The 27,170-nt window shown below is 38.4% G+C and overlaps 1 protein-coding gene across 6 annotated transcripts in view; it reads left to right on the top strand.

Moving 5' to 3' along the window:
• The window catches only part of SMARCA2 (SWI/SNF related, matrix associated, actin dependent regulator of chromatin, subfamily a, member 2), a 172,606-nt gene that overhangs the window by 26,710 nt on the left and 118,726 nt on the right, over positions 1-27,170 (top strand). For all 6 annotated transcript variants that reach the window (XM_053574053.1, XM_053574068.1, XM_053574060.1 and 3 more), the window contains exons 5-9: positions 5,566-5,824; positions 12,508-12,634; positions 14,904-15,077; positions 16,693-16,866; positions 19,567-19,737. In XM_053574053.1, coding sequence (XP_053430028.1) covers positions 5,566-5,824; positions 12,508-12,634; positions 14,904-15,077; positions 16,693-16,866; positions 19,567-19,737 — 905 coding nt within the window. The remainder of the gene's footprint in view (positions 1-5,565; positions 5,825-12,507; positions 12,635-14,903; positions 15,078-16,692; positions 16,867-19,566; positions 19,738-27,170) is intronic.

Genomic DNA, 27,170 nt, shown 5'->3' with positions numbered 1-27,170 from the left:
GGTAAAGGATCACATAGGACTGAGCAGTGAGGCTGGAGGAAAGGTTGTCAAGAAAACCATGCAAAAATGGCAGTGTGAACCCCAAGGTATTTCAAGGGTTTAAAATTGCAAAACTGTAGCTCTTGAGAATGCAGCCAGGTAGAAGAAAACCGTATGTATGTACATATATGTGTGTGGCTTATATTTGAGCGCCTGCTGGCTTATATTCGATTGCCTGCTGGCCATTCTCAGTGATAAGTACTTGGAACACGTCATACAACTAATAGATGAAATATCAGGATTCAGACCCTGGAAGTCTGACTTGAGAGCCATGGCTGGCTCGTTCCTGGCAAAAAGGCTTGTGACAACAGAAGAATATGTTGCAAATTCTATCTCCTAGAATGTAAGCATTTTACTCTTGAGTATAAACAGGCAGAGTTACCTTAGCTTTTTTTTTCTTAGAGGCTTTTTATTCTTGTTCTAGACACAATGCCAACAAAATTGATAATCTTTACGTATTCCATGATTCAGTTTATGAGGATGTTATCTAGCAGGGTTTCAAACAGATGCCAGCTGGTAAAATCAAACAGCTGAAAGCTTGCTGGAGAGGGGGGAGCAAAACTGAACCTTCCAAGAAGTAGTGGTTTGGGACCTTGTCATCTGGTCATAATCTACTGCACATTGCAGCTTGTCCTGGATGGTACCTTGTCACAGACCTCCATAAGCATTGGTATTTTTTAAAATGACCTAGACTCAGCAGATTCCAAGGTATCATTTAAGATGGTAGGAAGATGAATGATTCATTTGAGAAATGTTTCTACTCAAAATAAAAACAATAAGACTGAACAAAGTGGTAAAATTTAAAAGATAACACTTTACTTATCTGGGTGCTTGTACATAATAAATGCTTCATGTCCTAATAAATTCAATTTTGAGTACATATTATAGATCATTTTCAGAAGAGAGGTCTCTATGTTTTTTAACATAGCTTTAGTACCTGCACCTTCCCTCAGCATATCCATGTAATTAAAGGGAATTCATTTCTTACTCACCGTTCATGTCTTTTTTAAAACTGTCAGGACTTCATTAGAAATAAAAATATTTGGGCAGATAAGGTTTTATAGCAGAGTGGACAAGGACATTATGAATGAAGGAGGAAAGAAGAAATAGAATGAACCCATTCCTGCCACTGAGAAGGATTGCATTGCTAAGTTTGTCCCCAGGTCTTAGATTGCATTAGGGAGGTATATAACCTACTTGCCAAAGACATTGTTTTAGATTGGCATTTAGAACAAGTCAAAATAAGGCAAAGTTTTCTCTTTAAAAACTTTTCTCTTTAAAAAATACTTCATTTTTAATTGTTTATGTCTTAAAAAAAAGTATAATTGCTTATAAATACCCCTGCTAATATTTTAGGAAAAAATAAATTTTAGTATCCACTTATCTGGGAGTAGTTGTGTTCCCATTTTTCTTCTGTCTCATTTCCTAGCGTTATTCATGTGTGCAGAGAACCTTTTTGGCTGAAGTAGTCTGCCACAAACCTACTCCAGAGTTGTAATTCACCAAAAGTGACACCATCTAGCCATCATCAGAGAATTAAAGTTAGACTCAAGGCATTGCACACTGAACTCATAACTCTGCTGTGGTTTCCCCTATGAAGTGTCAGCCACTTTTTTAATGGAGTGTGCCCTTACCTGCTAAGCACACTACTCAGATCCAACCCATCATCTTTTCCTTTCAGTTTGATTCACTTTCCCTTTTAGAGATTCAAGGAGAATTAAAAAGGGGAATTGAAAAGGTTTGGGGTTTTGAGCTATGAAGGAAGGAGCTTATAATAGAAAATAAAAGTTTTTTGTTCATTGTTTTTTCAGTGCTTGTCTCTCCACCTGCTTTTTTTTTTTTGCATCTGAGATTTCTTGGTATGTTCCATTGAAATGCACGTCATTACATGTATCTTTTCCAACCTGTGGAAACCACTTAAATTCTTATTTAATGCACAAAATTTTATTTGCCTTAATGTCCTGTGTGCTAAAAGACCAAGTAGGGAGCTCTGAATGCGCAGAAATTCTGTGCATGCGAGACGTAAGGGATTTTAATAAGTTTGTTGCCCTTATTTCTTCAGTACAGGCATAGGGATGCATCCAATAAAGACCCTCCCTTGGCTGTGCTGGGACTCCCTTCTGGAGGCCAGAGCATGAATCTGCTTTGACTCCTAAGGTGAGGACTGAAGGAAAAGCAGTTGGCATTTTTGTACCTCCGACAGTTAAGCCTAAATTGTTTATGTTGGAAAGGGAGTAGGAGATAGGCTGAAGAATGTGATTTGTCTTCCATTTGAAGATGTCAAGGAAAAGTCTTATCAAATCACAGACCGGAAGTATCTGGTGTAGGGGAGATGACTTAAGTCAACTGAGAGCAAACCCAGGGAGGTCAATGAACCCTGTAAGCTGCCTGAGCAACAGACGGGAACCCAAGGAAGGACCCTTCTGCCCATGGCTAATTACGGTGATCAGTGTTCAGTTTCCTAGCCTCTGTGAGTAGAAGTTTTTATATAATCTGTTGGAGGAAGGAAAAAATAGACCCACGCAGTGAAGGAACTTGTGGTGTTTAGTTAGGAAGTAGGGTTTGCTTCTAAGTGGCTCCGGTAGCAGTTTAGCAGGAAGCACATGGCAAGCCGACTTATCTGACTATTTACGCTGAGGAGTTGTATTAAACTGTTGAAACACTTTGAAAATTGCTATAAAAAAGAATACTCCCAAAGCTGCCAGCTAATATGGTAGCGGCTTTCCTATAGGAAATTTTCTTTCTTTTGCCATGAGGTTTTTCTGTATAGCTGAGTTAAGTTAAATACAGTGTCTTTACTTCTCTATCCTTGGTTGCAATAAAAATGACAAGAGCTGAGGGCTGCACATGTTGCCAGGTTATCTCATTGACCCCTTACCACCACCACCCCATGAGGTGGGTATGGTTATCAACCCCATGTGGATGAAGAAACTAAGTAACTTGCTCAGGCTCACACAACCAGTCCGTGGTACAGCTAAAGCGAAACTTAACCATTACTTCTGGAAAGATACAGCACAGTTTTAAATGTATTTGTTTAGTGCACAGTAGGTTGTAATACTTTCAAATGGAGATTTGAATATGGAAATTGATGTTTGGGCCTCTCTCTGTCGCTCAGTGTTAAGGGTGACTCTAACTAGACTGGAATGTCCTTTTATTTGGTGTTTGAAGGAAGCCAGCCATGTGTATATTAGATCTAGTTTGGAGACACAGGCTAAAAATGATGACATTCTGTATCAGGGATGACAGATATACTCTGGATACCTTTCTTTGATTAAGTATGGTTTTAAAAATAGTGACTTGAATATGCCTCAAAGAGGCCTCATAGGCTTCTGCATTGATCCTAGAAGGCAGTCATAATGCTGAAGAAAGGAGTGCCCAGGATCAGTGAAGTGGATAACACTATCGCAGTGTTATCTAGCTTTTGCTGATGAATTGTTTGAACTTTGAAAGGAGGAAAAAACACTTTGAGAACTGAATTGAAAGTAATTCTTATGATGTTATCTTATCAGTAAGACCCAGGTTTTATTTTTATTAAAGGTGATGGCTTTTAGAGGACCTACATGTATTAAATTCATTATTTAGTGTGCTCATACCAAGTCTTCAAATGTATTTAATTCTATCAGCTTCTTGAGTTTATTAAGAAGATTCCTAGAATCATAGAGAATTAAAATAATTGCTAGAGATCTGTACCTGCTCTCATTGGACTGGATCAGACCCAAAGCAACATAAATGAAAAGTGTACTCTGTTTTAAAGACCTCTAGGGAAAAAAATATTCTAAAACTTTCTTCTATAACTTGTTCTCATGCTTAATAGCCCTGAGACTTAATATTTAGAGCTTTGTTTCTTATATGTAGATGAAAGGAACTCTGAATATAAAACATTATGAAAAGGTGTATGTTATGTAAAAGGCCTCCCATTCAGAAAGAAGTGAAAAAGTACTTAGATGAAAGGAGCCTCTTTATTGTGGTGGTACGTTTACAGGACCCAAAATAAAAAATAAAAAGATGACACATTTTCCCCCAGAATTTTTTCATCAGCCTATACTAGGGGTACAAATTGCCTCGTGAAGAAATCTTACCTAGATGTATAATTTTTGAAAATGTTTTACCTAATTTCAGGAGGGGAAAGAAGGTATGACACTCACACCACCCTGGCACGCATGCGCCCCCCTCCCCACACCAACACAGAAGCACAGTGCAATTTCCTAAGCAGTTTGTTCGAATTCTTCGCAGTCCTCCTGTCAAAATGTTTGCTTATAGCTTTCTTTGCATTGTCATTTCAGCCCATTTCTAATTGGTGTTTGCTGGAAATTGAATAAATGTGTTCAGTTTTTCATAATGTATGTCTTTGTATGGTTAATTATTAAGTCGCTCTGAAGTATACAGGCTATTATTTTGGCCACCATTTAATGACTTTACTTTTTCTTAGAAAGGATATAGAAAATACTTGGAAGATTTTAAAGCCTTTTAGAGGTTTTAACATGCTACTAAGATTCTTTTTTTTTTTTTTTTAAACTTACTAACTCATCTGGTGGCATGACTAATCTTATTTATGATTTTAAGGTAACTAAGAATTCACCTAGGAGGAGAAATGGAACACTTTTTAAACAAAATTCGGGTCTGTACTTGGCAATTCATTTAACCTCCTGAACTTTAATTTGGAAAATTGCTTTAAATTAACTTATTAAATATATTTTGATAAGCTTGAAGATTACATGTCATTTCATTCTGATAACATGACAAAAATGGTCTCTCGAATCTTAATATTTGCTAATTTTTATTAGGTGGAATGAGCAGACTTTTTTTTTTTTTGGCTGGTATTGAATGTTTTTAGAAATATTTTCTAATATGTAGGGATAAAATTTAAGTTCAGAAATTCACTGATTAAGTGTGAAATATGCTTAAGAGGCCACCAAGGAAAAATGTGTGTTCCTTTTAATTCACATCAGAAGCCCAGCAGACTCCTTGCCCTGTTGGCAAAGTACTGGTTTCTAAGAACATGGCTAGTTCAGATTGGGGTAGAGGTCTGCCTAGTAGAGGTCTGGTGTGGTGCAATTAGCAAAATGTGATTTTAGGAGTGCACTCAAGTTGCATCTGACTGTTGTGTGGACTCCCTAACTTTTTTGAACTCTGAATGCACCTGTAACTAAAACAAAACAAACACAAAAACATTGCAGAGCTGCATTAAAAGCTGGTCATCATCGTCTCTTTCGTTTTATTAAGAGTCATTTTGGGACCATTTTCACCGATGTTCATTACGGAATGCCATTTCCCTATGGGGATGAGACTGGATTCTTTTTTCCTTTCCCTTTTCCCTTTTTCTTTATCTTTTTTCCTTTCTCCCTTTTCTCCCCGCTTCCCTCCTTCCTCCTCTTCCTTTCTGCCCCTCTTTCCCTTCTCCCTTAGGTCTTTAAGATACTTAGTGGTCCCACCAGCGGGCCCAGAGGGAGGGGGCGGCAGGCAGGCTGTGTGCGGCCCGCACGGCGCTGTCCCGCGCGAGCTGCCCATGTCGCTCTTGTCCCGCAGGCCCGGGGCCGGCGGAGCTGAGCGGCCCGAGCACCCCGCAGAAGCTGCCGGTGCCCGCGCCCAGCGGCCGGCCCTCGCCCGCGCCCCCCGCAGCCGCGCAGCCGCCCGCGGCCGCCGTGCCGGGGCCCTCGGTGCCGCAGCCGGCCCCGGGGCAGCCCTCGCCCATCCTGCAGCTGCAGCAGAAGCAGAGCCGGATCAGCCCCATCCAGAAACCGCAAGGCCTGGACCCGGTGGAGATTCTGCAGGAGCGGGAATACAGGTAACGCACCCGCCGGGCGGAGCGCGCCTGCCTGCGGAGTTCTGGCAAGTGCCACCAAGCCTAAGGGATGAGGCGACCCCCGTGTCGTGGTCGTTCTGCTTTGGGCCAGTGAAAGGGCCTAAAGAAAATCGTGGGCACAGAAACTCCTGCTATGACAATTATTTCAGAACAAAGACATAGAGGAGTTTGTGTGGCCTTGGGTGCCCTGGGGCTATGTGGGCGCTGGGTTGGCCAAACGTGATTTCCACTTAGTCAGAAAACTTCTGTCTACGCTGTGATGTGCCAGGCGATGTGGTAGGCACTGGAGATTCGAGATCCAAAAGCCAGCTTGGAGCTCTGTGGATCCGAGAAGTGTTCATCTCACGGCTTCAGTTATGCAGGGCATTGCCCTTGTTTGTGTACTTGAATAATGACCGAGCTGGTCGGATGTTGAGGGTGTTGTGCAGCCCGACCTTCAGATAAATGGTACACTTCATACTAAAGCATACTTTGGTAGCTTGGCATAATATAGTCTTTGTTTCAATTCATGTGTGTTTTGGTCTATAGCTCGGCCTAGTTTTATGGGTAAACTCTTAGGTCTTCATATGAGAATCCTTATTTAAACTCTTCAGCAGAAACTTAATTTTTACCTGATTTGGCATATTTATCAAAATCAGGGGTTGGCAGAACTTTTCTGCAAAGGGCAGATAGTAAATATGTGACTCTTCTTGGGCCCTTCTGGTCTCTGTCTTGAGGACTCAGCTCTCTCCTTGTACGAAAACAGCTGTAGGCAATAATGGGCTTCTGTGTTCCAATAAAACTTTATAAAAACAGGCTGTAGGCAGTATTTGTTGTGCAGGCTGTAGTTAGCAGACTCCTGATATAAGTGGTTAACCCAAAAGGAGTCCGGTCAGCACTGAGTCAAGATAAAACAAAGCTAAACCTGTGGGTTGTGGAGTTTGCCAGAATTCTATCATTACAAGCTATGTTAGTGTGGTCAAGTTTTCTCTTTTCTGTGACTCACTTTCCTCATTTGTTGAAAGAAGTTGGAAAGATAAAATGATACTGATTCATTCAGTAAATACTGAAAATTCCAAAATATTACTTAATTTAAAGGAAAATTAGAGTCTAAAAATTATAAACAATGTTATTAGGCAATTTTTGGGCTCGTTTTAAAAACATTACCTTAATTTTATTGAAAAGCATACCACTTATTTGTCATTAAACTAAAACACTAACTTACCAGCTTTGAGAGTTAACCCTAAAAGAATTAGTCACTTGCCATTAGATATGTACAGCTTTTTGAGTGAAGAGTATAAGTTTGCTCTCATTACTATTACTATTCATCCATGAAGAATCTTGATATTACTGTTTCCAGCATCTCGTGTATACTGAGAGAGCTAGAGGCTCATCATCAATTGGTATGTCAATGCTGATGGCAGATTCTGTTGGATGAATAATTGCTGTTATAAAGTTAAATACTAGCATACTCCTTGGCAGAAAGGCTGTATTCACATGTAATACTTTTTTATGTTGTTGTTGAATTTATAAAGCTAAAAGTATTGGAACAACTCAGTAATGAGATAGAGAAGTATCATATAGTTACTCTAAAATCCTGACTTCCTAAGAGGTATAATTTTTTCCTAAACTACAGTGAACTACCCTTGTAGGATAGATATTCTCTATTCCTAGACTAGACATTTACATCTGGACATTTTTGCCTTAGTCAGCCTGGGATGTGTGTGTATATGTGTGTGTTTTAGCTTTTTATTTTGTTGACTTCTAGACGTTCCTTATCATTTTTGCCAGAATTTTCTCTGTAGGACTTTCTTGTAATGAGTTCATTTTAGCACCTTTTTTGGAAAGTGACCAAAAATCACTACAGTATCTTAGTATACTGTACTAAGTAGCACAATTTAGCCTATTCTAATTCTAAAGCTTTTTGTCATGCACTCTCATGTTAATGAAAAAAACCATCTGTCAGTAACTTCTAAATTGTGCATTGCAGAATGTGGTAGAATGGCTATTTTTCATATTATTATTACTTGATACGTGTCTATTCCTTTGTAAGGCTGTGTCACTTTTGAAATGATTGATCTGGACAGCCCTGGTCCTAAAAGTTGGTGAGTCCTTGAGCCTAAATTTTCCCATGGCCACAAGGAGAAACAGGTTTGTACTGGGCCCATAGCAGGAGTATGATTTGTATTCTTCAGTTACAGAGCAATAGCTATCTGCTGCCTGTCTGAAGGTAAGTTGTTCAATGGCAGAGATGAGTTAAATTCATCCCTTAAAAAAAGGTTAAATTAAATCCCTTAGGCACTTGTAAAAGACAGCAAAGAAACTTTTTTCTTTCAACTCTCTGTGATAGAGTGATGTACTAGTCTTTTGCACTGATGAATGGATCTAGTACATTTTTATCACCTGATCATACATTTGAACAAGGTATATATAAAAAAAAAAACCCTTGTTTTGCGATTCAATGAACTTAGTTTGAGCAAAAAAATCACCTGTCAGAAATTCTGTAACAGATGTTAATTTCTTTGGCCATTGTCATATCACTTACCTTGTCAATGATCATTGACAGGAAAATTTCAGAATCTTAAATCTCTTTCTAACTTTTAAATCAGTTGGCTGCTTTGCCTTGTTCATCAAAATCAGAATTTTGACAAATTGACCTTCTCTATTCAGTAGTGGCATAAATGAGTTGCTACATAGGAACACGTTGCCTCAGATCTGTATAGCTTCTCTAGTTAAAACATTTTTCTTCCCATTTTAATTGGATTCTTTCTTTTTGACCATCTTTGTCTTATAATGGAACTTCATTGCTTTCCTCTGTAGTGTCAGAGAGCTATTTCCATGTGCCTTCTTTTTTAAAAATCCTTTCCGGCACACTTTCTTTGCCCTCTCAATATGCCTAACTTTAGCTTCTTCCATTTAGAGTTAGATATTTGAATAAAGGTACCCCAGGACTTGTCATGTTGACATGTAAACTAATTCAACAAATGTTTGCATAGACGATGTATTTCACACTTGAAGGAGTTTATTTGGGAGGAGCATCTTTGAATTATATCAGCTCTCTTTGGAATCGAATCAGAATTTAGTGTGAAAGAGGTTGTAAACCCTCCTGGTTTTGGGAAGCAAGCAAGGGCTGCTTACCTGGGATTGTTTTGTCCTGCCCTTGTCTCCATTGCAACCCTGAAAATTTCTTCCCCTAAATTACCAATAGTCGCTTTGCTAGCAGAGTTTCAAAAACTCACTCTCTCTCTCTTTTAAAGTGTCACTCAGCTCCTTGAAGGAACAAAATGTACCAGTGTCATTTTCTGTTCAAATAACTCTCCTGCAGGAATCATAAACTTCTCCTCTGGACCTGAACAAATATCTGTTGCCTTTAATGGAACTCTTTTTCTTGCCAGAACAGTAACCCCTCTTGATTTACTGTTCAATCTGTATGAAAAACCTGAGTGACCTAATTCTGCTTCAATTTTCTGTACTCGTGAGGACACTAAATGAGTCTCCTGCAGTTATGCAGTATTACATCTTATTGTTGTTTCAGGAAGTTTAGTATCCTGAATCTCTTTATCGGACTACCTGCTGAATCCCATTGATAGGAAGATGAAATTGTCTGGAGAGGAGCATTATTTAAAATGAAGATTTCTATTAACAACAACAATAACAACAACAGCAGCAGCGATACAATTTCCCATAATAGAAGAAGCCCCTCCCGTACCTTTCCTACCCACCTGCCATATGCTGAACCAAATGCCTGTAATTTTACCATGGAATCTCCTTTCTTCTTCTCCTAGAGTTTGCACTTTGTTACCTCTTGCCTCCTTTTCATAAAAGAGAGATTCTTTTGTACTGGGGAATCAGATTCACTGACAAATTACTAGGCTCTTTGGAGAAGCAGTCGTTTCAGGGAGAAGTGTACCCTGCCCCCCAGCTCCCACTGCTTCAATTCCCTAGTCACTGAACCCCCATCTACTTCAAGTCCCACTCCCCACCTTCGTCCTTCCCCCGCTCCTCACCTTCCCTGCTGAGTGTGATTTAATCTCTACACTGTCAGCCCAGTTGTCCTCCAATTATTTATTTAATCCTAGCTCTGTCGTCCTTTGGAAGATGAAAAAGTTATTCCTCTAATCTAGCATCTGACCCACATTGTCAAAGAGAATAAACCTGAATATCAAGGGACAGTCTGAGTTCTAGGATATTCAAGTAAGATAGGCTGGCAAGGAATCTAGAACCAAGGAAGTAAAATTGCCAAATCCTTGGCTGTCAGCTCACCCCACCATAATATTTAATTTTTCTTTAATTTTACTTTTTTCCCCTTTAACTTACATATATGGGAAAAATAATATCCTGATTGTTTAGATGTATAATCTGTTGCTGTATTTGGAGATTAGTGCCTATGTAGATATTTTAGAAAATAAGTAAATGAAGTAGATGTTTGTTTCATAATATAGTGAAAATCGAAAACAGATGATAGTAATCTCATAATTATCACTAGTAAGAAGAACATGGGAGAAAGTTAGAAGAGTTTGAATAATTTTACCAAAAGAGTGAAATGATGAAAATTTATTATTGTTGTTCGAACTAACAAACTTTTAGTCTCTTGAATGGTGAAACTGTGTAAGATGCTGTTGTCTGTGTTGGTATGCAGAGTGAAAATGATGGCATGTTAGCAATGATTAGGATGACAAATCCTTTAGTAAACCAGAATCAATGAAATGTATGTAGCAAATAAAACAAGAATCTGTCATAAATATAATTTTCAGTAAAATCAGTAAAAAATGAATTATTTTCTTGTCTTCTGTTTTCAAATTTTTGAAAACAATGGCTTTTTATTTCCCTCTCAAACCAAACAACTGTAGATTTTTAAAAAAGCACTCGTTTTGATATTTGCCACATGTAAGTATTAAGATTTTTTGAAGCATTTAAATCACAGAAGGTTTTACTTTTTCATGTTATTTATTATGTAACATTTTATAAAGTTTGGGAAAAAAACCTAAAATGTTTATTTTTAACAGAATTCTTTTTTTTTTATTAATTTTTTTTTTTTATTGTTGCAGTTTGGTCAGGGTTGGGTTTGAACCCACCACCCTCAGTATATGGGACCAGCACCCTACTCACTGAGCCACAGGCACTACCCTTTAACAGAATTCTTAATTTTCAATTTTTGTTGCTGATGTTCAAGAAAGTTCATAGTTAGAAAGTGTATTTTAATTATCTGTAGTATCTTTGTAGTGGTTCTGATATCAAGCAAAGAAGGGTTCCAATCTTTGTTCCCTTCTTTGCTGTTTCTTCACTTTTCTCATCAGTAAAATGGGACCGTTGTAGCATTTGTCTTGAAGGAGCGTGTGTGTGTGTGTATGTGTGTGTAGGTGAAAGAGAGAAAGACAGAGAATTGTACATTAATTGCACTTAATTTAGTGCCATTAACATTAACTTAGTTAATATTTAGTTTAACTTATTAATTTTAGTTAATAACTTAACTTATTACTTCTTTTATTATTATTCTTTCTTTGTTGAAATCTATTCCAAGACAGTTTTGTCCCAAATTTAGGAGCATGTAATTCTAAAAATGAATTTAAATGGCATAAAATTATAAGAATAAGATCTAGGTCAGTGGTTCTCAACCTTCCTAATTCCTAACGCTGCGACCCTTCAATACAGTTCCTCATGTTGTGGTGACCCCCAACCATAAAATTATTTTCGTTGCTGCTTCAAAACTGTAATTTTGCTACTGTTATGAATTGTAATGTAAATATCTGATATGCAGGATGGTCTTAGGCGACCCCTGTGAAAGGGTTGTTCGATCCCTCAAAGGAGTCGCGACCCGCAGGTTGAGAACCGCTGCTCTGGGTGAAACTCTAAAACCAACAGTTTACATATGCACCAATAATAGTATCCCAAATGAATGAAAAAAGTGAGATGTCTTTTCTCTTCTGCTTTTATTATGAGGATTGTATTTATTTATTTTGAGACTTGTATTTTTTATGGTGTCTAAAATGAGAAGCCTCAGCATCCTTTTCTAGAAATTCTTAGTTTTTAGGTAGTATTTACTGCTGCTTCTGATTTAAAAAATGCCTCTTTGTCTTTTCTTTTCTCAAGTAAGCACTGTGCCCAGAGGAAGTGGTTGTGGTTGGCAGGGCTCTCTCTGAATGTTTAGGGTTGACTGATTTCTGTGGCCTCAGCACCCAAAAGTGCTCTTGCCCACTCTGCTTTAAGGGCTGTTGCCATCAGCATCTTGGCAAGGAGGGCAAATGGCCCAATTGTCTTAGTACAAAACTAGAAGTTAGAAAGAAAAACTCTGTTGTCTCAGCTCTGCTGTCTGGCTGCCTGGGAGGTAGGGTGCAAGTCAGATGTTCCCAACTCTCATTTCCTCTCTCTCCTAAGAATGAGCAAGAACATTTGACTTTTCCCCTAGATATAGTATAAACCCTCATTCCTGGGTGTTAAAGAGAGGTTTTGTGGGAAACCAGAGTATTTAGTAACGTATAGCATATAGCACCCATTTGCATTAATGCAAAGCTAGCTTTTCTCTCTTTATCATCTGAGTGATAAATCTATCTGGGTGTCAGAAATTGTTAACATTTGGAATATGTTTTGCCATGAACTTAAACCGAAGGTCAATGGTGATCATTTGAGACTACATTGTAATGTTTGTTTCCCCATCCCTTCTTTCCCCATTTGATTACTTCCTTTAGACTTCAGGCTCGCATAGCTCATAGGATACAAGAACTGGAAAATCTGCCTGGCTCTTTGCCACCAGATTTACGAACCAAAGCAACTGTGGAACTGAAAGCACTTCGGTTACTCAATTTCCAACGTCAGGTAATGCATTTTCCCCAATGAACCTGAGATGTAGGAAATAAATGGAATTGTTCCTAAAGTATGATCTGTGAGTTTCCTTTAGTCTATTCAATATTGTTATAAAGATGTAAACTTAGTAAATAGTGTATCTTTTAGACCAACAGGGCACAGCCAAAAGTAATGGAGATGAACTGCTTATTATTCTGCTTTTCTCTTCTGTATATTGGAAACATTTTTTTCTCCTGTACTATGGTTTGCAAAATCAGAGTTATGACCTTTTGTTACCTTGGATGAAAAACCTCTAACCTCAAGAACAAATGGGAATAGGCTCTGCACCTGTGGCTTAAGTGGCTAAGGCGCCAGTAAGTAAGATACACATACACCTGAGCTGGCGGGTTCAAATCCAGCCCGGTCCCGCCAAACAACAAGACAGCTGCAACCAAAAAATAGTGGGGTGTTGTGGCGGGCGCCTGTATTCCCAGTTACTTGGGAGGCAGAGGCAGAGGCAGGAGAATCGCTTGAGCCCAGGAGTTGGAGGTTGCTGTGAGCTGTGATGCCATGGCATTCTACCCAGGGCAACAGCTTGAAGCTCTGTCTCAAAAAAAAAAAAAAAACAACAAATGGGGATAGCTCATGTTTGCTTTTATGACTCCAAGGAAAAATAAGAAGGTAGTAGATTGAAACTTCTTCATAAGCACAGATATAAAATGCTAGCCACAACTATGAAAATAATTTTAACAGATAAGAAAACAACATGAACAAGTAGCTACTCTGTTGAATTAATAGCTCATCATTTCACATAAAATACTGCCTTATAGCTTGATTATTTATTAAAACCTAAGTTTGGAGCCTTTGATCTCATCACATCCAATTATTGACTAATTAGTGAATTATCTGTTCTTGCTGTGGTTTATGGAGTAATTGCTCCTTAAAAAGCCAGTATAATGATCTATTTTCTGATTTCTAAATCAGTAGGAAGACTAGTGGAATGAATGAGAGCTAATTTTTGCTGAGTTTTGCCTTGTGGCCCCAAAAGGTATGGGTCTTCTAGTCTGCGTTACCTCACTAAGCTAAGAGGGATAAGGAATGTGTAATTGTTTTTCTTTTTTTGTAATGTTTCATTGTTAGTCAAATGGGTTTGCTTTGTTAAAGTCAGGAGTATGCCAAATGAATCATTAATGAATAAAAGTAGTTTGTATGGAATTTCATAATTTGTTCCGTTGGAGAATGTGACAAAAATCTCAGACCTTTCCAGTCACTATTGCCATAGGAACTTGGCTATACAAGTGCCTCGCTGGTTATAAAAGCACAGAAGGGTGTCAGTGGTAAATAGATACTACTTGGCTATAGGTTTGTGAGGGTAGATTTCTGCTTAAATTTTAAAAAAGAAAAAAAAGTCTCCAAGTTCTATTTACTTTCTTATTGGTGACCTCATAGTATAAATTAAGTGATAAAATCTTGTTAAATAAATATTAACCAAATGTATTTTTAAGAATAAGCCTACATTCATATTACATCACTATGCTGGTCTCTTGTTGGTTTTTGATTTTTGTTAATTATTGAAAAGTATGTTATCTATGAAGCTTCCCAAGTAAGTTAACTGTAATTGATGGTGATAATTCAGATTCAATTGAATGATTATTGTCATGTGTATTTCAAGTCTCCACCCCTGAGCACATTATATGCAATATTGATAAAATATTACATTTACAATAATCTAAAAGAAGTCCATGATATAGTATAAAATTTAAATATTGTGCAAAGAATATCACTGTTAAAGTGGGAGGAAGTCAAAAGCCTTATTTCCCATCCTTTGAATTATGAATTAACGTTGTTTGAGTACCTGGTGCTCAGCAATGCACTGTGCTGTTCATGAACAGAAAGTCATTTTCTTATTCTTTTTTTGGATCATCATTAAAATTAATCACTAAACACAAAGAGAATATGAGTATGACATTTAAAACAAAGTAAAAAAATTTAAAAGCTTATTAATGAATTAATATCATTAGAATAATCAAATAGAAGGAATTTATTTAAAAGCCAAGACCACATCTTTTTAAAAAATCTTATGGTTAAAGGACTATAATTACTTTTGATATGAATTATTTGGGAAAAAAGGGTTAAATTTGGCGTGGCTTTAGTTCCTTCATTCGTCGCAAGGGCAGTGGTGCTTGAGAAACTTGTAGAATCCCCATTCGGTCCCATTAAATGGAAACAAGAGAAGGTCAGGGTTCAGGAAGCCGGGTTCCTTCCGTTTGGGGGGGCTGTCTAACTGCTGTGCTCTTGACAGCTGAGGCAGGAGGTGGTGGCCTGCATGCGCAGGGACACGACCCTGGAGACAGCTCTCAACTCCAAAGCATACAAAAGGAGCAAGCGCCAGACTCTGAGAGAAGCTCGCATGACCGAGAAGCTAGAGAAGCAGCAGAAGATCGAGCAGGAAAGGAAACGCCGGCAGAAACACCAGGTCCTTGAACCCTGAGCACTGTTCACTCTCACTTTTACAGAGATGTCCAATGCGATTGTTAGATGAAGGCACCTTGTGGGTGGTGGGGATGTCACGGAAAAGAAAGGTTCCTTAGAATTTGTGCCACATGTAGCCCAACCATGTCATTGTATAGACAAGTACACTTAGGCCAAGACATACAAATGACTTGTCTGAGGTCACAAAGCAAGATGAGGTTTGGGACCCGGCTTGCTTTATTATTAATATGTCTTCGTCTGTTTGGGCTGGTGTAACAAAATTCCATAGTCTGGGTGGCTGATAAGGAATAGAAATTTATTTCTCATAGTTCTGGCAGCTGGAAGTCTCAAATCAGGGTGCCAGCTTGGCGAGGGTCTGCTGAGGGCCCTCTTTTGGGTTGCAAACTGCTGACCTTCTTTCTCATGTGGTAGAAACAGACCAAGAAAGCTCTCTGAGGTCCCTTTATGAAGACACTAACCCCATTCATGAGGTCTCTACTGTCATGACCTAATCACCAGCCCCAAAGGCCTCACCTCCTACTTCCATCCCAGTGAGGATTTCAACATCAGTACTGGGGAGACACAGACAGTCAGTTCATTACAGGCGTCATGTTCATAACCCTGTGGAAAGCTAGCGGATAGAGGGGCGCAGGTGAGTGTCCTACCGCAAAATTCTGGGAGAAGGAACTTGGAAAAGGAAAATGGAGAGTAAAGTTATTTTTACGGCAAATGTAAATACAGTATCCAGACCTCTTTGAAGGGCCCAGTTGAGTTTTACACAGGGTCAAATACTTAAAAACATTCTTTTCTAGGGCTTTGGAAATACTTTAAGATTTGATTTTGTGTCATAATTGTATGAGGTTTTTGTTCTTCTGTGTTTAATTTGGTACTTAGTTTCATTTTAAAAAGTTGGTTTTCAGTGTAAATAGGGTACATATTTAAAATACAAATTCTGTATGGCAGTTCTTAGCTTTGTATAAACTTATTTTGGGTCCCAATCCTAAGGTATTTTTTAAGTTAGAGCAAAAGGAACATTACTTTTATGACATAATTTTTGCTGGAAGTATTTGTATTCCTGAGGCTTATTTAGTGAGTGATTTCCTTTACATTTGGTCGCGACCGTTTTTACGTCTTTTTCAGCCTGATCTTTCCTTTTTCATATGTCACACCCTCGAGGCTGAGGTGGCTTCTCTTCCACAGCCTTGCAACAAAACAAACTTGAGGAGGTTACCTTTCCCATAAGCCCGTGGCCCCACACTTCAACTGCAGAGACACACCCAGCGCACCCGTCCCAGGATAGATTCTAGTTTTTTGATTGCGTTAAACTAGAAAAAATATTTTCCCCCCTTGGGGCTGTGGTGTTGTATTAAGTCAGTCACATCAACTGTCAAGTGAATTGTATTTAACTCACGCTCATTTTGAGCCCAGGGCTTTGTGAAGCATATATAACTCACATGTTTCTTGACCTACACTGTGACACCCCCCCAAGGAAAAAAACAATTTTTTTGCTAGTGTGGCAGTCAATGTGCAAGACGGTTGCACGCTGAGGGTTTTCTTGGACTACTTTAAAATGGGAAATGGCTTCTAAGTATCCTTTTCTGCCCTTTTGGATCTTTTAGGAATACCTGAACAGTATTTTGCAACATGCGAAAGATTTTAAGGAATACCATCGGTCCGTGGCTGGGAAGATCCAGAAGCTTTCCAAAGCAGTGGCAACTTGGCACGCCAACACTGAAAGGGAGCAGAAGAAGGAGACGGAGAGGATTGAAAAGGAGAGAATGAGGAGACTGATGGTAAGGGGCCCCCGTGCAGGAGCCCGGGAAAGCATTCGGCTAACATCTGCTGTATTGAGAATGTTAAAAATGGCCATCGTAGAAGGAAACAGTGAAAGCTGCTTATCAAAAATATTGATAAATTTCTTTTGAACTTCAGGAGGTTGCAGTAAAGGCTTTTTTTCTTTCCTAGAATAGTGCATGCCACAAATCTAGGGCTACAACTGAGTATGATATTTCCACGTCCTAGAATAGTATTGCTGTACAGATTATAGCTTCTCACATAAAGCCAGGTACTGTATTTGCAGGAGTTTGACAACCTGATCTGGAAGGATGGCAAAGGCTATTCTTTTAAACATATGGCCTCTTCGAGATGAACAACTAAGGTTTTTTGAATGAGTAACTCATTAAGTTGTGTGTTTGAATCTCAGATCTCTCTTTTTAAGCTTCTGGGCTTTTTTTATATTATAGAAATTATTCTCTAACAGTAGAAAAAGTGATTTTTAAGTTAACTTTGAGATGTTGCTTTTTTGGTGATAGCTGTGTTATTGTCAAATAAAACGGTGACCAGTGGATCATTACATTTGCACTCTTAATTTTTAATGGATATATAAACACAGAAAGGATAGGTTTATATCAGTGGGCTGAGTATTTTGCTTTATCGGCCATTTATGTTTGGAATTGGACTTCAGAGCACACTGTGGGTTTTAGAAAAGTATGTGTGATCATTAATGATAGGAAACCTCAAATTCTATCTGGGACATAGTGGCTAAGTGGATGAAAGTAATTCAGTAAATCTCAACTCATAATTACATACCTGGAAAATTCTAAGTGACACTGTCTTTTTTACTGGTATTACAGTTTTCATTTTTTTTTTTTCATTAATTTTAGGGGTTCCAGGGAGCCAACAGTATGATTTAAAAGGCTCTGTGTCCAGGCCGGACAAAGTAATACCCATCTATCCTGTCTCTCACTCCATATTTGGGAGAAAAGGGACTGTCCAGGAGATTTCTGACTAGCTAGGGAGATCATTTTATAGTAATCTGATCAGTAAGCAGTCAAATTTGTCTGATTCAACTGAAGTGAAACTGTATTAGAACTTTAGTAACAGATTGGTTTGACACTGATGATTAGGCATTTGCAAATCATTAATTTTTGCAATTAAATGATGGAGTACACAGATAATAGAGAGACTGAAGTTTTTTATCACTCTCTCTTCAAGTGAGTTCAACCATAACCAAAAGCAATTAGAGTTATAATAGCATTGGAGGCTCATGTTCAGCCACGGGGCAGACATAGCAGCTACACCGAGTGGTGAAGCTTCTGTCGCCTGAGCAAATGCTGGAATGACACCCTTGGACTGACAACCCCCAGCTTTTCTGCAGTGGAGTTGCCTCTTAAGGATTTCGTAGTATGTTCCTTTTATTTTGGCATCACATGAGAAAAATATTTTAAAGCGTCCTTTTATTGGGCTGTATAAAAAAGATTTCTCTCGAAATGGCTCACAGTACATCAGAGTTTTATTTCATTTAACCGAATAATGCTGCTTAATGGGAGGTGGAGGTGGGAATTATTGTGTCTGTTTTATCACTCAGAGGTACCAGACTTCACTCTAAATAACTCATCTCCCATCACTGGGGCCCATAAAACTCAGTGCAACTCTGTGGCAAAAATCACCCCAACTTGACCTTTCCTATCAACCACGATGTTTGTAAGGCCAAAAAGAAAATTATTTTTAAGTATAGAAATGATTTGTTAGAAGCCCATCTGATTACTTGTCTTTAGAAGTGCTTGTTGAAATATTTATGAATAGAATTTTCTTTAAGACAGTTTAGTTTGGGGCTGGGGAATGGAGTTGGGGGAAGAGGAGCAATGAAACAAAAGTCACTACAAGTTAATTTTTGTTACTTGGTGTTTGTCTTAGTCTGTTTTATGTTGCTATAAAGGAAAGCCTGAGGTTGGGTAATTTATAAAGAGAGGAGGTTTATTTGGCTCTGCAGGCTGTGGAAGAAGCATGGTGCCGGCATGTGCTTCTGGTGAGGGCCTCAGGCAGAAGGTAAAGGGGAGCTAGGGGGTGCAGAGATCACTGGCAACAGGGAGCAAGGGAGCGGGCAGGGAGGTGCCAGGCTCTTTTAAACAACCAGTTGTCTTTGGAACCGATAGAGTGATAACCTCTTCCCTCCCTCCTGCCTCCTACCAGGGAAAGGCATTAATCTATTTGTGGGGGATCCGCCCCCATGACCCAGAAACCTCTCATTAGGTCCCACCCCCAATGCTGGGGATCAAAATTTTAACATGAGATTTGGGGGCACCAAACTATAATAGTGGTGATTATATGAGATATTATATAATTCTCTCTACTTTGTATTAGATTTGAACATTTCCAAAATATAAAGCTAAAAATAAACTTCAGATAGTGAATCCTCAAATTTTAACATTTTTTTGTGCATTCAGAGCAACATAGGAATACAAAGAGCTGACTCCGAGTGTTGGTCCCACCACATACACAGTGTGGCTTTGTGCCCTGGCATCCAGGGACGAAGGCATGGCATTTCTGTGTGTCTGCTCATCCCCAGCTCTGAGCAGTGGCATTTGCAGCTGGGCTCATCTGGTTTGCTACACTCACCAGGAGTGAAAGTTCAGATTGTCCAGGGGAGGAGCAGGGAAGCCTGGAATTGTCTGCAAACCTGTATGGTGTTCTCATATGGCTCTTCTTTATAGGCTGAAGATGAAGAGGGCTATAGAAAGCTGATCGATCAAAAGAAGGACAGGCGTTTAGCTTACCTTTTGCAACAGACTGACGAGTATGTGGCTAATCTGACCAACCTGGTTTGGGAGCACAAGCAAGCCCAAGCAGCCAAAGAAAAGAAGAAGAGGAGGAGGAGGAAGAAGGTACGTGTCCTTGTGGCTGTGGTTGAGTCCCAAGTGTGTGGGCAGGGACAAATGGAAGGTGAGTATTGCTCTTTAAAAAGTACCACTTCTTACACTAATGGAAGGTTTAGATTATTGAATTGCAACATGGGTGTGGCACGAAAGTGTTGGTTGGGTACACTAGACGATGTGTTGGAGGTAAAGGCATCATGGATACTGAAACAACGCAGCTCACATTTTCATTGTTTAAATTAAGTACACGCAGTCTACAGGAGAAGGAAAAACATGGGCACAAGTAAGAGCTTGCTTAAGCCTGGTGCCAGTGTGGCAGGGGATTGCTGAGTTGAGAAACTGAAATGAAAATTAAAGAGAAAATCCGACGTACAGATTGAAAAAAGCCGAAGGAAGATGTACGCGATAGCTTTGGGATACTTTCACAACAAATTTCAGCCTGTTTATTTGTACAGATGGCAATGCCAGAGTTTTTCATTCAGTTCCGCTGTTTTGGTTTCACAGTAAGGTAAGTTTTACAGATAAGGGTTTTAGGTAGTGAAAGAAGAAAAGCAGTCCTATGTAAAATGTACTCTAATTATCTTGAGAAATGAATGGTAAGCTTCAGAATCTCTGCTCTGCAAATATTACACCTTAACTCAAGTACAGACCTGTGAATATGCATCCTCTTTGAAGCTTCAGTAGTCCAGTGCTCTAGTTCCTGATCGAAAGTTTGTTTTCATGATGAGTTCTGATTAGGCCAAGGTACACACATCAACAGGAAATCTTCATCAGAATTGTTAAGATTGAAGATGGGTAGCATTTAATCATTTATTCTCTACACTAAATAATTGAACAAAATGTTTTTCAAAAAATAATTAATTTCATGGCCCCTGAATTCTCATACCTGTTTCATAATTAAGGAGGAGGAATCAATGGCTAAGAAAGTGCCTCCCTACTGATTTCTTCAGTATAAGATAGCTTTCCTAATTGTGGAGATGAATAAGGGATGACTCAAGGATTGGATTTAGACATTCCGTGGATAAGGAATACCTCATTTTCTTGTCAGTGGAGCATTAGAGCCTGTGCAGAATTCCAGCTCCAAATTTCTGCCTTAAAAAGGTGTTTTCAGAGTTAGTGAGGAGAGCATAGGCAGAGATAATAGTTCCTGTAATGTCCCGTAAGTGGACCTCTTTAAATGGCAGTTTTAGGTTTTCCTAATTCAGCAGTGCGTTTTGCTGAGGTAACTGTTAGTGTTTTTGGTACTAAAGTTCATATTCTACATCTCTTTGTGCTTAACAGCTATTGACCCAGATTTGATCTTCTGGCTGATAATTAAAAACTCCTGCCCTGATATTAGATAGTTGCATCATCATTGGCAAAGAAAGATAAATAATTGAGTATTGACCTTATGCCTGCCCGTATTTCTGTGCAGAGCAGGGACCTGTCACAGCATTTTTTTTGTGGTGCTTCCTACTCTGCGTGGTCTGTAGGCTGCGCTCCCCTTCCAATTCTTTCCTTTCACGTTTGCTAGTAGCTCTCATCCTATTTGATGTTTTCACTTAATAAAGAGTAACTGAACACTGACTCTGAGCTGGGTAATGTGCTAGAATATTGGGAGAAGGAGAGTGCCTTGGGGGGGAAAGTGTGGTGCTCTCTCACAACTTAATCAGAGAGAGAAAGAAAAAAAGAGACAGACAGACATTAATCAGACACGCACCCAAATGTATAATTAGAAATGGGATGATGCTGTGAAGGAAAACCAGGTGTCACATAGGAGATGAATCCGATTTCTTGGCAAACAAATATTAAATACCAGAGCAACTACAGTCTGCCCTGTGGATATGCCTGGGCATGTCCCATTGATTATCAGACTCAATCGATGTGCAGAATTCTTAGGTCTTTAGCCTTGTATCTCTTCTGCTGCGTGCACTCAGGATGCTTGGCATTGCAGCACTCCCTGCCCTCTGCAGGATTGAGGAGGAGGGCCTGTGATTCTTTCCTGAGCATCTTCCTGGGAGGAAAGGGATAAGGAAAAGAACCTCAGGCCCTTCCCGGCCCTTCCTGGAACCTGTTTCTTTCACCAGGGCTTTATGACTTAGTTCAGAGAATTCCCCGGTTGCAGAAGTACCTTTATTCAAGCACAAAGGAAAAGGATGCTTTTGAAAGCTGCTAATTTGACACGTTGGATTTCCTGTAGTTCTCTCCATTGGAGTGAATGGTTGAGAGTTGCTTGTTCCAGCTTCTCCGTGGTAGAGGAAAACTTCTGTGACAATCAGCTTAAGAATTCTGTGCTACCTAGCTATTCTTTTCAGCATTTTCCCTTAGTGTTAAACATTATGCTGTATCTATTTTTTTTTTTAATTAACTAAGGCATTGATAAACCTTTGTTTTGATAAAAACTGCTTTACTCAGTGAGCTAATAGCATTGAGCTGGGAGCAATACTTGAAGATGTAGATAGCTCTAAGAACTGTGCTATTGAAGATGAAAATGGTTGACCTTGTGATTTAATTGGAAAAAGATTACCTTTTACTGTTAATGTCAAACTAGTATAGAGTTTTGTTTTGTTTTGTTTTTAATTCCCCAGTATAACAGAGAAGGCCTCTGTCATTCACGGGGAATTTATTGTGTTCATTTGTTGTTACTAAATAATGGGGTGGGTTTCCTTTAACCTGTCATGACCTTGTTTAACTTTTTCTTTTCATTATTAGGGATATTTCTATGAAATACACATTTATATTTCACTTTGAAACTTTTCCTCCTCCTCCTGGTCTTCTATTAATGTCCTTGAAATAGAAGAAAAAGAAGCATCAGAGGAGGAATAATTTTTAAAGTAATGAAATATCTAATCATACTAAATCAATTTCTGTAGTGTTACAGAATGAGTGTGCTATTATGTGCGTTTAGCATGACCTTGAGGTCTCTGTTCTCTGCCATGGTTGTTCTCTAACACCTAAAGCATGACTATAGGACTAAAAAGGGGACAGAGCTACATAAAACTGCCAGGGTATGTACAAAGGTGATTGAACATAGCTTAAGTAGTAAATTGGATGCCTGTCCAACTCACGTTAGCATGCAGTCATTTAGATTCCTAATTGCATAAGAACACATAGACTAATTTGCCATTTTTCCCTTGTGAGCTATTTTATTAAAAGATCTGTTACATTTTGCTTCAGTCTCTTCGTAGGAAGGTGATAGGAGCCTCAGCTACCCTATAGATTTTTTGTAAGGATTATAAGCATTTAGAGCCCTCCCTGGGACATAGTAAGTACTCAGAAAATGTTAGTTATTTTTTTAAATAAGTACGTGATATAAACGTGGAATCATGATTTGTTACAATGTGGTTAAATTTTTCTGAAAATAATTTTTTTTTCTTTTTAGACAGAGTTACATTATGTCACCCTCGGTAGAGTGCTGTGACGTCACAGCTCACAGCAAACTCAAACTCTTGGGCTTAAATGATTCTCTTACCTCAGCCTCCCAAGTAGCTGGGAATACAGGCACCTGCCACAACGCCCGGCTATTTTTTGGTTGTAGTTGTCATTGTTGTTTGGCGGACCAGGCTAGGTTCAAACCCGCCAGCTCTGGTGTATGTGGCTGGCATCCTAGCTTTTTTTTTTTAATAAAATTTAAAAAAAAATCTTCATATTTTTTGTGATGTTGAATCAGTGAATAGCTATTTTTTTTTTTCAGTTGGCAATCAATTGAACATTAGTGGGCAGGATGTCTTTTAGGACAATAACAAATTCTTTGACATTTTTCTTCTGTATGCCTCCATACAGAAGAAAATTGAGGCATGCAGAAGGAAAAGGAGGATTTATTAATTTTGGTGAGCTCTTCCTTACCATCCCACTCTTCCAGCTCCTACAAAGGGAATTTTCTAATTACCTCTGATTTACAAAGGTTTCTGGTGACAGGGAGGTATTTCTCATAGTACTTCAGGGTGTGTTTTTCCTTAAGCTGTGGTTACGATTTCATGCCAGGGGCACCCGCCGCCTACTGCTTAGAAGTCTAGCCTTTCAGAGATTCAGTGTCCAGAGCTCTTGACGTCAGCCAAAAATAAATAATTAATTCTCCTTTCCACCTCTTTCAGTGGGATGTATCAGTAGAACTATGCTCTTATTTATTCATCACATTTCTTGGAAATCGTTGATACCAATGGGAACATACTTAGAATTTATGTGACAGCAGAAGGCCAGATATGTTTTTCATTGTGTTTTTTTTATAAAAGTTCTTTTATTCTCTCTCTCACACATCAACCACTATTTATAAGTACATGCCAGGACTGTGATTTTTGGAGAGGGAACTTTCTTGACATAATATATTGATCAATCTAATTATAAGAAATGCATTTATCTTTTTTAGCTATTAGCTATCAGGCCTGGTGTGGTGGCTCACACCTGTAAGCCTAGCTCTTCGGGAGGCTGAGGCAGGAGGATCACTTGAGGCCAGAAGTTCAAGACCAGCCTGAGCAAAAGCGAGTCCCCATCTCTACAGAAATTACAAAAATTAGTTGGGAGTAGTGGGGTGAGCCTGTAGTCCCAGATACTCAGGAGGCTAAAGCAAGAGGATTGTTTGAACCCAGGAGTTTGAGTTTACAATGAACTACATTGATGCCCCTGTACTCTAGTCCCAGCGACAGACCAAGATTTTGTTTCCAAAAAAAAATTAAGTGTTAAAAAAAAAAATGAGAAAAAATAATTTTCAGTGAAAAGAGCATCAAATAGAAAAAAGTATCAAAATCAAAATAGTAACATTGTGGAGACATTTGTTTTGTATTCAGTTACTCTCTGATTGTTCTCAATTGTTTTGTCTTGTATGTTCCCCAAAGATTCTATAGTTTATTGTAGCTTTTACCCACAAGATTTTCATAAGTAAAAGAAAGGTTCTAATGTAATTCTGCACATTTGAGTGTAGGGACTATTTAAGGGTAGGTAAACACAATGCCACAGTGATTAGATTGATCTGATTCATTCAGTGTCAAAATGGGTAAAACCTGAAGTTTGGATCAAAGTCCTGTTTAACTGGACTGACCAGTTACTTGAATCAAATGTTCCAATTGGTTTTTTTTTTTTTTTCTGTAAGACACAACCCAAGTAATGTGCAAATGCCTGTTAATTTGATATTCCTAGGCATTTTTTATTGCCCGATCACCTATCTTAATGCTCCAAGGTCTACTTAAATGACAGTAAAAATAACCCAAGTGCTTTCTGAAAGCTTAGGTTGCCAGTGAAGCAGAATGAATCCTTCAGATGCCAGCACATTTGAATGTTGTTTCAGCATATTATAACAACACCCGCTGGGGGATAAAGTGCATTTACTTTATAATATAGATTATAAAATATTTGATATAAAACTGTTTCTTTACAAAATGAGGCTGTTTATAGCCTATGTTGTGGTAATCTAAATAAAGTGCCCCATTGAAGTCTTTCTTTGGTTGAGTTCAGTTTACATGAGATTTTATTTAGGGATTTTCTTCCCTCCTCAGCCCTCACGTTGATTACTTTATACACCTTCTGCAAAGAAAAGGCGGGTAGCCACACGTGTAGCTTTGTGAACATTTCTAAATGGAGGGCATGAATTGACAATGGCTTTCGAAATTGGGAACCCACATGGTTTGAGTAACTTTTAGTTATGACTTAAGTTATGAATAATTTATATCATGTCCCTCATGTGGTTAGGTTAATTATATTGCTCCTTCTCTGCATGAGCACAATTAGTTCTGAACTTTTTTGCATGTGGGAAGAAGGCAGTACAAAGTTACTTTAGTTTTGATGACTGAGTGAGCTGCAGTAGTTTGTTTCGTTTTGGTTTGGTTTTGATCAATGGAAATAAGCGCAGGCATCAGCCTGTAAGCACGGGTTTTTAAATACATGGCACAGATGACTGTTAGTGAAAATCCCATTTGTACCAGTCCATCTTATCAGGGGCTCAGAGATGGTCCAAAGTTAGCCCAAATAGTAGCACCAATCACAGTTTCTTAGATGTTAATTTTTCACCAAAAGGATTTTTTTGTTTAATTTTGCTTTTTTCTTTTGTTTGATTTTTTTGGTTGGCTTTATTTTGAGATATAACTCAGTTTGATGTGAGAACCAACTAGAGATGTCATCAAACTGAGAGACTCCAAAGCATGATGGGCGAAGTTGACATCTCTTGGCCATAGAGTAGACTGCCACCTGGCTTCCACCTCTTAGAACAACATAGTGAAGATAGGACATGCTAGGTCTCACGGAGCATCAGTTCAATGGCACATTTAGTGTGTGTGTTCTTAACTATTTTATGACTTGCAAATATATTGGCACCTGGTTACAATAATAATAGTTTAGTGAGTATAGGCTAAGTGGAAGGCATTGTTTTTGGTACTTTCATTCATCCTCTCATTCACCAAGTATTTATTTAGTGCTTTTTAAGAGCCAGTCACCCCTGTAGGTGGAAATGTATCAGTGAAAAAAGCAAACAGAAATCCCTGACCTCGTAGCCTTACAAAGCAGTTTTCAGGCTATGCTGTAGCCAGTTTTAATTACACACGTAAAAGAATAGCTAGAGAGACATTTAAATATTTTGGTCACTATTTTGTTTGAAACTTGCTGGTCATTCATGTATCTTAATGGTTTTTTTAAAAACATTACAGTATTATTCTGTGATAGTCAATGAATATGAGGGTTTATAGTATAAGTAAAATTACCGTATTCTTAAAGGATATTTTTGTTTTGATAAATTTATTTTACCCTGTCACATTCAATATTCCTATCCCCAAATCCTGTTCTAGTAAAAAGTTAAAACCTGATAAGAGAAAAAATAATATTTCTGGTAACCTATGTCTGTAGGCTGACCTCAAGCTTATCACATGAATATGTAAATGAATTTTCTAAATCATTGTATATTAGTCCTTTGATATGACATATGATTGCATGTGTGGCCTTAACATACTACTCAGTTACTAAGATGTTTACTAATAGAAGGATAAATGTACAAAGTAATCTTTAACATACTTAAATTTTCCTTTTAATCTCTTTTAAAAGAAATATAAAAGAAAAACTAGAAAATAGTATACCCATAGGACTAAATTTTTCCTATTAACAAGAAGAGCTTTGTGTCTCATTCTGGAATAATTCAACTTTTGTTTCCAGTGTTCACTTTGACAAAGATGATTTTCAATAAAATGTCTTTGTAACCTGATGCCATCAATACCAGGTTCTCTGATACCTTAGTTTAATATATATTGGGCTTAAATAATATTCTCCAAATGCTTACGTTGGTATTAACCATGAGCATCTTGACATGTATGATAAATAATAAATAAGGTTCAGTAGACCTTATGTACCATATAATTTTGAGTTTTCCCCAACATTTTTTAGAAGATTTAGTCACACTAACAAGAATTAGTTAGCATTTTGAGTTCTGTGTTTTATTTAATACGTGAGTGAAAATATTGAAGTGTTTGCATGAAAACTCAAATGGT

The sequence above is a fragment of the Nycticebus coucang genome, chromosome 2, assembly GCF_027406575.1.
Source record: "Nycticebus coucang isolate mNycCou1 chromosome 2, mNycCou1.pri, whole genome shotgun sequence".
NCBI classification, from domain to species: Eukaryota; Metazoa; Chordata; class Mammalia; order Primates; family Lorisidae; genus Nycticebus; species Nycticebus coucang.
Note: the sequence above shows the minus strand (reverse complement) of the source record. Positions and strands in the feature narration are given on the sequence as shown.